This window comes from Gasterosteus aculeatus, chromosome 20 (genome assembly GCF_964276395.1).
Source record: "Gasterosteus aculeatus chromosome 20, fGasAcu3.hap1.1, whole genome shotgun sequence".
Classification (NCBI taxonomy): Eukaryota; Metazoa; Chordata; class Actinopteri; order Perciformes; family Gasterosteidae; genus Gasterosteus; species Gasterosteus aculeatus.
The window spans coordinates 15,273,283-15,286,439 of record NC_135707.1 but is presented as its reverse complement, the minus strand read 5'-3'; the positions used below and the strand labels follow the sequence as shown (position 1 = coordinate 15,286,439).

Genomic DNA, 13,157 nt, shown 5'->3' with positions numbered 1-13,157 from the left:
GGGATTATTTGTACAGTTGAAACAAAATGGGGAGTCAGGAAGGAACGCTGGACAGGAGCAATACATTTGCTTTTTAAGAAACGGTGTGTGTTGGAGGAGGGGGGGGGGGGGGGGGGTTACAGGTTAAGGAACTCACACATTACGACGTGACTATTACCAAAATGTTTGGATTGTTTTTGGAACGTGTCAATGTTAAATGGCCTTTTAATTGATTTCTTTCTTTCCTAAATAATAATGGCGTTTCAGCGAGTGTATTAAATGTGACTCATTTAAGCAGTGTGTGGTTTTAATGTTCTTCTTTTCTTACAGATTGAAATCTCTCGTTTTCGACAAGAGATCTCCATCACGACAGAACCACTTCTCTTGTGAAGGGGTCAGGCTTATTACGGTTAAAGTAGATTGAATTATGAATTAGCTCGGGACAAATGCAATTTAAAGTGGGCCGTGCAGAAGATAATTAGCAGATTGCTCCTTTGACAGCAGCATTTAACCCTACTACACCTGACGGGAGAAACACAACCTGCTGGTGGTCCGTTCTTCGTTTAACCGTCACCACCGGAGCTATGGCCTCCGTTCTGCATAGCAAGAGATCCATTGGGCTACACCTGTATATACACACATGTAGATGTGTGCGTATGATGACGTTTTAATGGTTCACACTAGTTCTTTAGGAGTGGATAAGTTGTTGTCGCTCTGCGTTGCCGTTCGTTGTATTTACAGGTGGCTCCTTGTAACTCACCCACAGATGTCGCACTTGTACTCTCTCATGCCGAGGTGTCTCTTCACGTGGTTCCTGGCGTCGCCCAGCTGAGCGGTGGCAAAGTTGCAGATCTTACACATGAAGGGCTTGGATCCTGCAAAACAAAAAGCACGGGGAGGGTTCACGTCCCGCCACAATGTCGGGCTTGAAAGAAAAGAGGCGGCAGTTGTAAAATAGCCGTGACCTCCAGGAGGTGTAAAAACACACGGCCCGACTGCCGCCCTCATAAAAACTACAGTCACACTCCGGGTGGCGGGCGCTCGCTCTCCATCCATCCTCGTCACGCTCCTCCATCTCTTCCCTACTCTGCCTTTGCCTGTGGATGCGTAAATTGGATTCCAAAGGTCAGGGCGAATGCGTAAATCAATTCTGTGAGCGCTCGCTACCTCCCATTCCATCATTAAAGCGCTAATCACTCTGGCGCGCTTCTCAGGGAGGGTTTCTCCCTAATTATTGTCATTAATAAGTCCGGGGTGGGCGGGGACGCGGCAGCGCTTGAGAGAGTGGCGCAGCCTCTGCCCGCCATCCGTCACGTAAGAGCAGAGCAGCGAGGGCCGATGGGCGGCGCCGTCACCCGGCGGCTCGCCTTCGTTACTCAACCTGGCGTCCAGACATCAGTCTGCATTCGGTGTGACAAACAATGCAGAACTTTTAACCGCACAAGTTGCAAACGTATGCATTCGGTATGAAAACAAACTGGCGGTCTTGTTTGTCAGGCTGAGCCACGCGCGCAGCGCGACCCTCCAATCTAAGTGGCAGCCTGGCGTGTCCACGCACGCCTCTGTGAGCACGGCCCTCGCCCGCTCGCAGCGGACATCCCAAGACGCTCTACAATATTTATTCCAGGGGCCGCCGCTGATTTGATTAAGCACTTTGTGTAGATTACTAATTCGTTCATACACGGTTCACTTGCTGTGAGCTGGAAGTACGACACATCGAATTTTAAGCCGGTAACGAAGATTGAAAGGAAAGCGCGCGCTAACAAGGCCCATAAACACGGAGGGGGGGTCGGGGGGGAGGCAGCCTCTTCATTTCACATGTCCCTACAGTACGCACAAATCACTGCACAGTCGCAACTAAAAGGCGGACAAACATTAGAGCTCCTATACGTAAACACACTTCACACCTCGATGTGCGGACACTTTCACACACAAATCGCACACAACACGGTCATCAACACCCGTAAAAGAACTAAAACAAAAAGACGCGCACACTCACACCACACCCACCATCACACCTATGCATGTGCATGCAGACGCACACATTGAATGCATAAGACAAGCACCCGTGGACAAACAGAAGGAGAGACAATCACTCGCTCACACACACACACACAACCTAACGTTGAGGTGAGAGGGGGGCGTGTGGGGAGCGGATTCGTCCAGATGGCTGGCTGAGCATGAGACATGGCAGCAAGGAGGGAGATGCAACGTCCCTCAGTTCCCACATCTTATCACATTAATACTCCACCACTCCACTTAAACAGCCTCCGTGAAGCTGAAATTGACCATCAATGCGGTGTCATGTTAAATTAATATTGCCATCCACACAGAGGCGATGGCTCGTCTCACTTCCCCGATGAGACGGGGAATGACTAATTCATTTCCTGCGAGGAGAGGAGGACCGCATGCAACGGCTCACTCTCTTACGGCGAAGCACTCGTCGTATCCTCGCCGCCAAGCTTCGAGTTTTGGGGGAAGAGAATTAAAACATGATCCATTCGTATGAATAAAAATCCACTTTTTTTTTTTATTTTGTTGGTCTGAAATACACAGTGAGCACCTGAGAGCCTCCGGCCACGACGTCCAACCTCATACATCCTCACAGCCGGTAGAAGTTATCATGATCTCATATCATGGCACGTATCAAGGATCCAAAATAACTGTAGTCTGCCAACACTTGTGTTTGACTGTAGAATATGTGGATTAGAACTTCACCTGTGCACCTCAGCACAAGGAAGGAAAATTGGTTACACAGTAACTGGAAGCTGGAGGAGGAGGACCGGGGAGGGACGGGGGGGCATCGATATCCTGATGTGACGCAACGTACAGTCTTAGACGTCACATATTGTCAGTCGTCCTTTCATGGGGTTATAAGGCTGCATCTCAGCCAACCACACCATTATTTATCAAGTCTTATTCTTTTTCAATTTTGACATCAATGAAGCTGGTCAATAATATTATGGTATTTGATTGAACACACGGGTTTCATATCCTGTAAATAAAAGGGACAGGAAGCTTTACAAAACGGATTGGTATTCCTCGCGATCATCTGCTTCTTTGTAATCGGTAAAGACGAGTTTTAATCCGGGTCACTCGCCGCGCTGCACATCTGTCGTGTGGGAAACTGACGGTCTGCTAGAGGAGTGCAAAACGTGATTCTACCGGGCCACTTTACTGCATAAATGATAGAAATCAAAATGGGATGAGTTGAAATAAGCCGCTGCACAGGCCCTTTCAACGAGATACATGGCTTCCAGTAGACCCTAAATATGCCATAAAAATCCCATATCAAAAGATACCATTTTTGTAGGTCTGACCTGTTCTACACTTCATTTCTTCATTTTCCCTTCTATGTACCAACAAGCATCACATCCTGTGTGCGAGGCTGCATGCATGCACGTGTGTGTCTTGCTTAAAGCCCCGGGCTGAGGTCAGACAGCTCACTCCTGTGAAAAAGTGACCAATTTAGCTCAAAATGCAAATTCCAGCTGAAGCCTCGTTGGCAAAACTGCAAGCATGTGTACACGTCTCCTTTAAGGGACAAATTGACAAATCTGTGTGCAGCCTCCCACCACCGTCTCCTGATTTCCCTGATTAATCAAGTGAATAAAAACCAGGCCTTAATTAAAAGGATCTGGACGTGCTCCCAGCCCAGAAACAGGCAGACCCCCCGCTGTGCGCCTCCACAGCCCCACAAGAAAACTTCCAGAATAAATGGCCGCCATTGAAAAAGGTAAATAATTCACTGTAATGAGGGAACGTAGCAATAACAACGAATGGCATATGTTGTCAAAATGAAGAGAAATGGCTGCTTCCCACAGATAAGAAGAGCGTAAATGGAAGTAATTCCCATAAACAAGAACATAACTCAATCGAATAAAAAGAGGTAAACCTTAAAGTAAAAATAAAGTATTCATCATTTGAAAGCTGGAGATGTGCCCTTGACTGGAAGCCATCTGTTGGGACCTCAGTGTCACAGCTTTCATTTATTTCATTTTACTAAGTAACTTTAGGTAAGTGACCTCAAAACTGAAGAATTATGACGCAGTGTAAAATGATGAATACATCGAGACTATTCGTTAATAAGAAGAAAGTGGTGGCTGCACATTAATCATCCGGGTTTTAACCTCCTCGCAACTTTAAGCAATCTGACTTTGTGCCCACAAGGTGACTGGCGTGCATGCTGCACTAAGAGGACCAAACAGGTTTCCTTCAACGGGAAACTGTCCCTCTCAACACTCATTCATGGGAACTTGATGTGCACACACTGCTTTAAGTACTTTGCCCTGTGTTCAGCGAGGGAATATTATCTTGCGGTTTTCTGACGAAAGCTACGATATGTACACAAAAAGCCTTCAGGCCGCTGAGCCAGAGTTAAAAAAAAAAATCCTATTTTATCTCCAACACACACACACAAAATCACGCGCAGACATGGTAAGCACAGAGCATGAACTTCAATTAAAGTCCCATTAAAGTTTGGGCTGAAAGGGGGATGAACCATAGGAGGCAGAAAAGGGCATTTATCGATGTCGCCCTCACATCTCGTCCCTGCATTAAGTTGATTTTAAAAGCAATTAATACACATGGTCAGGGAGGAGTAATGGAGCGCCCTATGTTCTTAACCTGCTGGACATTTCCCCGCCGAGAGTCCTGACCAACGCCGCCCTGCTTTGCATTATAAATGACAAGATAAATCTTAATGGATTGAGGATAATCAGCAAGCCGTGAAGGCTGACATATACACACGTTGGCTAGGTGTGGGAGCGCGCGCGCACACACACACACACACACACACACACACACACACACACGCACACACGCACACACGCACACACAAACATGGACGTACAGACACAAGGGAAATTAAAGGCTTTGAATACGTCTGCATTGATTATTTTAAATTATTAGCCCACCTCTCTTTGGACCTCCAATGCTTTTAGCCTAAGCTTTAACACATTTACAGAGACTTATTGACTATAATTACAACTGAGTCTTGGTAATGGACACATCAATTATGAGTCGCACATGTCTCGGACCAAGCGTTGCTCAGGGAATCCCAATCTGGGGTCCATTAGCGTCTCTCCTGCTGGTCTGAAGCTCAATCAGTCTTTACCCTCACCTCTACTGAAACAGCTATTACCTGGCTGCAGCAGATAGCGGCCTTAAGAGGAGGCGCGATGCAATTGTACCTAAAAACAAATAGGCCTTAGTGCCGAGCAGCCACACAAAGTGTGCGTTTTTCTTTTGGTAAAAACGGGACGTGGTTGGTGCCATAAAAAGGATTCAAACCCGGCAGAAGAAGGTTGAACGACTAAATCGAATTACTAGTTCAAATACGTTGATGAAAGAACAATGCATTTGAAATGCAGCATTTGTTACTACGGTTTAGACTTTGCTTTAAAATATGAGGTATTGTATACAAAAAACATGAGATAATACCCTTGACCTGCTACTCCCCAGCATGCATACTGCATTGGTGCATGTATGCCGTGCATGTGACGAACAGAGTGTGTGTGTGTGTGTGTGTGTCAATTTGAAGACGCATACGTACCGGTGTGCGTGCGAATGTGTGCCAGGAAGGCCATGGAGTTGCTGCTCTTGCACACCTTGCCGCAGTACTTGCACACGCTGCCCTGGTTCTCCTCGCGCTCGCGGTTTATCTGCTCGGTGTCCTCCAGCACGTACTTGTTGACCTCCCTCAGGAGCTCCTCGTGCTTCTCCTTGATGTGAACGAACAGGTCCTGCTCCGTGCCGAAGCGGTCCGTGCACTTCACGCACTTGAAGCTGGCGCCGCCCTCGGGCAGCGCCTCCACGCTGTTGCGCTCGTTGCGCAGGTGGGCGGCGCTGGTCAGGTGCTGGTGCAGGTTGCTCTCGGTGTAGAACGACTTGCCGCACACCAGGCAGTGGAAGTGCTTCTCCTTGGACGGGTGCTTCATGGAGATGTGGACGTTGAGGCCGCTGACGCCGTCGGCCATGAAGCCGCAGTCCTCGCAGCGGATGCGCGCGCTGCTTCGGTTGTCCTCCGCGCTCACCATCATTATCTTGCGCCGGAGCTTCCTGATGTACGCCGAGTCGTGGGACAGGAAGCCGGCGGCCGTCGGCGCCCCTCCGGTCAGACAAGCGGCGGCCGCCTCACCCTCCTGGGCCAGGTCTTGAGCCTGCATCTGCTGCTCCTGCTCGGCGAGGGCCTTCATGGACACGATGCAGGCGTCGTAGGGAAGAGCGCTGGATATTTGCGTGTCGGAGGGGGAGGTTTCACTTTCCGCGTCGGAAAGCCCCTCGGCTGCGTTTGGGGCCGCCTCCACCCGGCTCTTCAGCCGCGTGGACCGATCCTCCTCCGCCTCCTCCTCCTCCTCCTCCGCCGGAGCCTGCTGGGGTTCACACACCTCCGCGGCTCCCGCGGCATCGTTGGTTGGATCGGCTTCACCGCTACTGGGGGACGAGGCGCACTCTTCCCGCTTCTCGGCGGCGGCGACGGGCTCGGCGTTTGGACCGTCGGCGGCTCGGCCGTCTGTGGAGCGAGACTCGGACCCCTCTGTCGGGCCGATGCACTCACTTTCAGGATCAGGGTCTGCCTCCGCTAGCTCGGCGACCTCTTCAGAAGGGAGCGTCGACGCTTTCCGCTCCTCGCTGCCGAGCGGCTCCAGGTACCTCTGGCTCTTCTGCTTGTGCTTCTCTGTGAAGGCGTGGCGAGACATTTCCCTGCTCGTTACGGCGTAGTAGCAACACGCCAGGCAGACGTACTCAAAATCTTTGGTGTGCTTTCTCTTGACGTGAAGATGGAGCGAGGGGATCGACTGGGCGACGAAATCGCAAGAGCTGCAAGCGCCGACCGAGTCGTATTTACTCTTTTTCGGGCTCGAGTCCGACGGCGGTTGGTCTTCCCCGCCGCACTCCTTGGTGGCCGAGTCGTCAGATTCCGGCTCCTTGTCGGCGCTCTGCGGATCGGCCTTTGGTTCGTCGGCGGGTTCCTGCGGTGACGCACTCATGCAATTGTTGCCGCTGCTGCTGTTGTTGTTGTTGTTGTTGCTGGCGCACTCCTGCGCCCGCCTCACGTGTTTCTTGGTGATGCAGTGGCGATCCATGTCCCCTTTGGTCACGCAGCTGTAGTTGCACAGAGTGCAGCTGTAGCCGTACTCCTTGCTGTGCTTGCGGCGGACGTGGACGGTGAGGTTGGTGGCGTTGGACACGACCAGGCCACAGTACCCACAAGTGGTGGAGGACCCTTGTTTCGGTCTGCCTCTCTTCTTTCTGGGGGGCTCGAGCTCCGAATCTTCTTCCTCAACCGACGCGGCTGCGGAGGCCGCCTCGGATTTCTGGGCACCCTCCGTCGGAGCGGCCGCGCCCCCTCCACGAGACACCTCCGCCAGGTCCTCCACCGCGGCGAGCTCCTCGACGCCGCCGCCCCTCACGCTCTCGACGTAGAGGTCAAACGAGGCGCCGTCGCTGCTTTTCTCTCCCTTCTGCTGCTGCACGTGAGCGTCCGAGCACAGGTGAGCGTCCATCCACTCGGAGGTGGCCGAGAGGAAGTTGCACAATTTGCAGCGGTACCACTCCTGGTTCAGGTGTTTTATCCTCGTGTGGTTTTCCAGCAGCGCGGGGTTGCTGACCCTGAAGTCGCAGTGCGAACACTTGAGCTGGAACCTGCTGAACGCACGTTTCGGGGCCACTCTGGTCGGAGCCGCCTTCGGGGTGCCGACAGGATTCTCGGCCTTCTTCTCTTGGTCCATGTTCTCGCCGGCCTCAACTGAAAAACATTCCAAAGGACACACTTTTTCAAGCCACTTTTCGGTATCATTTGAAACATTTTCATATTAAGGGAAAGAGATGATGTAGTTGCGATCTTGACATTTGGACAAATCTATCAATATTTTGATGCAACAAACTACCGTACAAGCTATCAAAAATCTTTAGATCTCTGAATTCCCACTTGCACTGAACTTAAGGATAGCATATACTCACACGTGTACGGGGTGTCTTTGGTGTGGTAGCTCTGGATGTGCACATCCAGAGGGGACTTGTCGCGAAACTCTTGTCCACAGAAGTTGCATGAATATATCATCTTGGGTTTGGGGGTTCTCTTGCTTACTCTTCTCTCTTGGGAGGGGACTGCCCCCTCTTGATCCGCCTGCTCTTTGTCCAACGCAGTTGCCTTTTTGGTTAAACTAGTTGCGTTGCCGCCATCGTCATCGGCTGCCAATCTCGACTCGCCGAGATCGGGCTCCCGACTTTGTTGCACTTCAGCGGCACCCTCAGTCTCCATGTCCACTTCCGGTTTGATTTCAGCTGGACTTCCGTCTGACACATGCTCTTCAGCTGGCTTTGCAGTTCTCTTGGTATTCTTTGAAGTCTTTCCGTGCTTTCTTGAAAAGTGGATCTTCAGTGATCTTGGACATTTGGCTGAGAAGCCACAAACAGCGCAGAGATTATCCCCCTCTACTGGTACGGAGTCCGGCCGCGGTATCGTCGCAGTAACCTCCTCCTCTGCTTCATTGGACTTGGCGGCCCCACCAGGTGAGTCACTTTGGGTTTCCTCAATTTCCACGTCACCTGGCTGCACCTTCCCAATAGGGTCATCTTCAGCACCTTTGTCCCCATCAGCCTCCTTTCCTGATGTCAATGCTTTATCCATTTCATAGCCCGCTATGATCATACGAAGGTGACGTTGAACACTATCATCAGAGCTGGATCAAACTGTGGAAGGACACAAACTGAATATGTCATTGGCATCTTCGATTGTATGAAACACAATTTAGTGAAACATTCTGGAAAGAAGTAGAGTGCATTTGACACGAATTTTGTTGCTTAACATTCCATTTTTCATTTGACCTCGTGTTTGCGTAAACACGAGTAAATGTCGCCATCTAGTGCTTCCAGGCACAAACTGTTCTGTGGAATGAGATCTTGCTGTAGCAGTTCATTTATTGCCAAAACAAGTCCACTTAAGTCAAAGCCATTTAATAAACGCCCATTTATACAAAGCTGGTTTAAGAAACATTACTAAATGCTCACGGACATAATTAATAGCGCATCAGAAGTTGCCAGAATTGCACCAGTGAAAGCATTTCAAGTTTAGCTTCACAGTTAGTTATAAATAACCATATTTCTAATGTTACACTGTTGGAACAGTCTCAGCGTGTTATTCTGCTGCGTAGAGTCAATGTAATTCTAAAGCACTCACGAAAGCTCAGTGCAACTATATTTGCATGTATTTTCTCTGTGTGCGGAATGTTTCTTTTCCCATACATTACAAAGACTGGTGCTTGTTATTTATCATTTGCTGGTGTTTTACTTATTTGCAGGATTCGCTGTGACCATATTGTACAGGATTTGTTTAAAATGTAGGGGACAAACGATACGTTTCAGCCCAGCATAGAGGACAGTAAGCCCAACGGTTCACAAGTATACTAATGTACCCTTTGGGCTGCATTGTATTCTTTATTAGCAAGGATTCAAGTAGGTAATATATAATAAATGTACGTCAGCTAACGGTAGATGTACGTTTGATGTGTGCAGTGGGTCATTATAACGTTAACTTAAGCCTCGATGTACTTGTGCTTGCAAACGTGAACGTAGAATCCGTAAAAAAAAATGTTAAAAGTGAAACTTCCACTGTCGCGTGCTGCAATATAATAAACCACGTTTAAAATCGTAACGGCGAAGATTGCCCTTTGACCTAAACATATGTGAGGGGAAGTTGTTGTGAATTCTGCTCCTGGCTACCGCGGCTAACTTGCTAACTAGCGACATGTTTCTCGACTGTACTTTGAGACACGCGTCGAACGTCCAATGAAATTGCTCCATCAGCCGGGCGGTCCAATCAGCGCGTGACAAAGGCGGGTCTGAGCTGATCCATGGTTTGGAAAACGACGGCATCACAGTGGCCCAAAAAGGAGGCTAACATCGAACCCTAAAACAGTGCTCTATGTGCCCGAAACAGGCCCTAAAAACACCCACAAGAGCCGTCAATCGTTCTGATAAATTCAGCTCCTGTCATTATTAGGAAATACATTTAAACCTCAATTGTACTTACCTCTTGTTATACGACTATTTCCACTGTCCGCGCTTTTTGCTGCTAGACACAAATGGCGTACCGTAGCGTAAGCCATGCGTCACACGAGGCGTCACCAACGGCTCTTTTTCCAGATCAGCTGATTCGGTCACATGACGCATTCTCGTTCTGTGGGGAAATCGATCTAAAGTATTGGGCTGATCCAATAATTTGTGACAGTGTTCTCATTGGAAAATGCCAAGACGGCTCTGGGGTAAATTTGAAAATCGGCTTGTGCTGTTCCTCAGTATTGTGATCCGTACGACACACACAGACAGGAAGTGATGCATTTAATGTCACATTTTACTTCAGAGTACACGACCAGACATGCGGAGCACCATGCATACGTAAGAGATTAGTTTGAATGAAAACAACTCACTGCATTGCTCTTGATTACGTGCATGTATTTCGTCACAAGTAGGACCGAGCACACGTGTTATTAGTAAATTACCTGAAGGTGATGAAAGCTTAATTTCGTGGATTACCAACGGGGAGAATTCCCAGCGAGCACATTTCCATTAAAAATACGTTTATAATTGGCTCAAAAGTGAAAGTTGAAGCGACGTCTACATTTGACAGCATTTCAACATAATTGTGGATTCACAATAAATTGCTGAATCGAAAAGATCTCCAACATTTCCGCAGGATGTGTTACTCATGCTTTTTAAAATATGAAATATTCTACATGCACATTCAAATATGTACATAAATATCTATCATAAACCATAACAACTGTTGAAATAGTTTTACTGCACATCATATGCAAAATGCGTTTTGTGAAAAGAAATATCTATTTAGCCCATTTTTCAAAAGACTGCTTAGTACTGTGGTTTCATTCTAAATAATCTGGACGTAAATGTTCATGTTTTCTTCCCAGCCCATTATTTTACCTTTCTGAACTGTCATTTAATTATTATGATAATGTGAGAACTATTTGCATTATTATTTATATTTAAAGTAGGTTCGGCATGTGCCCTATGCAGAGGCAGTGTATATTTTCTTCTCAAATGGTCAGCCTGTGATGAATCACCACTTCCATATGACATCCATTGTTAGCTTCATGGAAATACTGAAGATTGATTAATGCTTGGGCATTAATTGATTAAGTAGTCTGACAGGTCAGGAGGTGATAAATTATACCTCCTGCAATAAATACACAGTTTACTTTGCAATAATTTTCTTTAATTCATCACAGTCAAAATTATATGACATGGATGGTTGGAAACACATTCCTCTCCTCCTTCCTCTCCCATATTTCATTAGGATTCATCATTCATTTTTCTCCATTAGTTGTCTATTAAAAGGGAGCAGGCTGGCTTTGGTGGACCGGACACTGCCTCTGCCTTCGCCATGCTCTTTGTAAAGTTCTGCAGTGAAATCAACAGACTGTCGGCCTTAGATTTTGGAATTTCTCACTTAAGGAGATAAAATTATACAGAAAAGGCCATTACTAGTTCTTGTTATTCATATGTCAGATGAGTTCTGTTGATAAAACTTTGAGTTTTTTTTACTTTTAGTAATTACTGAATGTGGTCTGGATATCAAGTCATATGAAAGCTGTCATGAATCTGGAGATAGAGGTTAATGTTTACCGAGACATACGTCTGATACACAGACAGTCATCTCGCAAAACACATTTTACTGGATACAAGTTATCTCAACAATTTTGTGTTGGTAACAAAGAACTGTTTCATGTACACTAACTGTTTCTAAGTGATGCTCTATGAAATGAATGCGTAGTAGAAACAAAAACAAAACACAACTAGAGACAACATTATATGGAAATATTTGGCGCAGACCATTGTGCTCTCATGTACTTACTGGCGTCTCTTCGTAAATGCTTCAGTGTGAGAGTCTCCAAGAGCTTGAACATGTGTAATTACAAATAGGACAGCAGTTTTCTGCAAAATATTGTGTCACTAAGGCAACGCAAAAAAAAATTGTACAATTGTGGTCATTTATTTTGATATTTTGTATTCCCTAGATTTTAACGTCCTCCAGGCTCTTTCCTCACAAGATGAGGTCAATTTAATAAAGGCTTTTACTTTTTTTTGTCAAAACAGCTTATATTAAATGACATTACATATTTTATGTCTTCATATTGTTTTTATATTGTCTTTAATCATTGATTTTAATAAAGGGCATACATTTCTGCCAGAGAGCCCTCAAACACAATTTGACAGTCGGACTCAACTAAACCCTCACAGAGTTGGCCGAAGTGTGTCGGCGTGGGTGGAGATTGGGATTGGGCCTTGCGTGCCAAGGACCAAGGATTGGGCCTGTTGGCCTCAATGCAAACAGGTGTTTTCAAAAAGTTGCCTGATCACTCCTCTCAGGACTGTGGGCCTGTGTATGTGATTGGGCTTACTAAAAGCAGAGGTGGTACTATAACATCATGATGGACCTAAGCTGTGAGACGCAAGTAGCTCGTACAATGAAGCAGAAACTGAAGCAGCTGATCCGCACAGGTCTGTGCTTCTCTTTCTATGATGTATCCGACTTAAGCTTCATTTTGCACCTTATAGGTTAGGATGAAATTTCCCTCAATCGCTTTCGTTAAGGAGTTGGGTTCTCAAAATAACTTTGAAATGAGCAGCTTCAATCAACCACATAACAAAATATACCTGTGCTGCCACTCGGCCGTCAATTGAGTAAAAGCAGACGAGCGGCAGAGACCCACGATGTCTGTTTGTGTAACTATGAAGTTGTACATTTTATCTGTGGAATAGTATTCATTTGCAAGAATACCCCGGAAACTGGCAGCAGTGCAAGACGGATCCTGTTGTCGCTCTCTAATGACTATTGCTCTTGTTTCCAATGTTGCCCCATATTCCCCCACCTTGCTGTGGTCCTCTGAGTCCATTGTGTGAGTGTGTTTGCTCTACCTGTGGCTGCATGTAGAAGATAGATGGCATGGGATAATCTACTCACAAAATGTTGCATTGATACGTGTCTGCTAGCGCACTACAAAGTCAGCTGCTGGACTGATGCTAAACCGCCCCTGAGGCACATTGTGCAAGTCAAGAACAGCTGTTTCTTGCAGATTTTTGTGAGATCACTGAGTTTGATCAAACAAATGAATACCGGCCAGTTTCACCTTACCATTAATACAAATGTTACTCAT

The 13,157-nt window shown here is 47.1% G+C and overlaps 1 protein-coding gene across 1 annotated transcript in view; it reads right to left on the bottom strand.

The window, feature by feature from the left end:
- The window catches only part of znf407 (zinc finger protein 407), a 119,284-nt gene extending 108,981 nt beyond the window's left edge, over positions 1 to 10,303 (bottom strand). The window contains exons 1-4 of the mRNA XM_078095351.1: positions 10,016 to 10,303; positions 7,945 to 8,676; positions 5,534 to 7,729; positions 740 to 854 (exon numbers count right to left, since the gene is read on the bottom strand). Coding sequence (XP_077951477.1) covers positions 740 to 854; positions 5,534 to 7,729; positions 7,945 to 8,635 — 3,002 coding nt within the window. The 5' untranslated portion in view covers positions 8,636 to 8,676; positions 10,016 to 10,303. The remainder of the gene's footprint in view (positions 1 to 739; positions 855 to 5,533; positions 7,730 to 7,944; positions 8,677 to 10,015) is intronic.
- Positions 10,304 to 13,157: the final 2,854 nt, after the last annotated feature.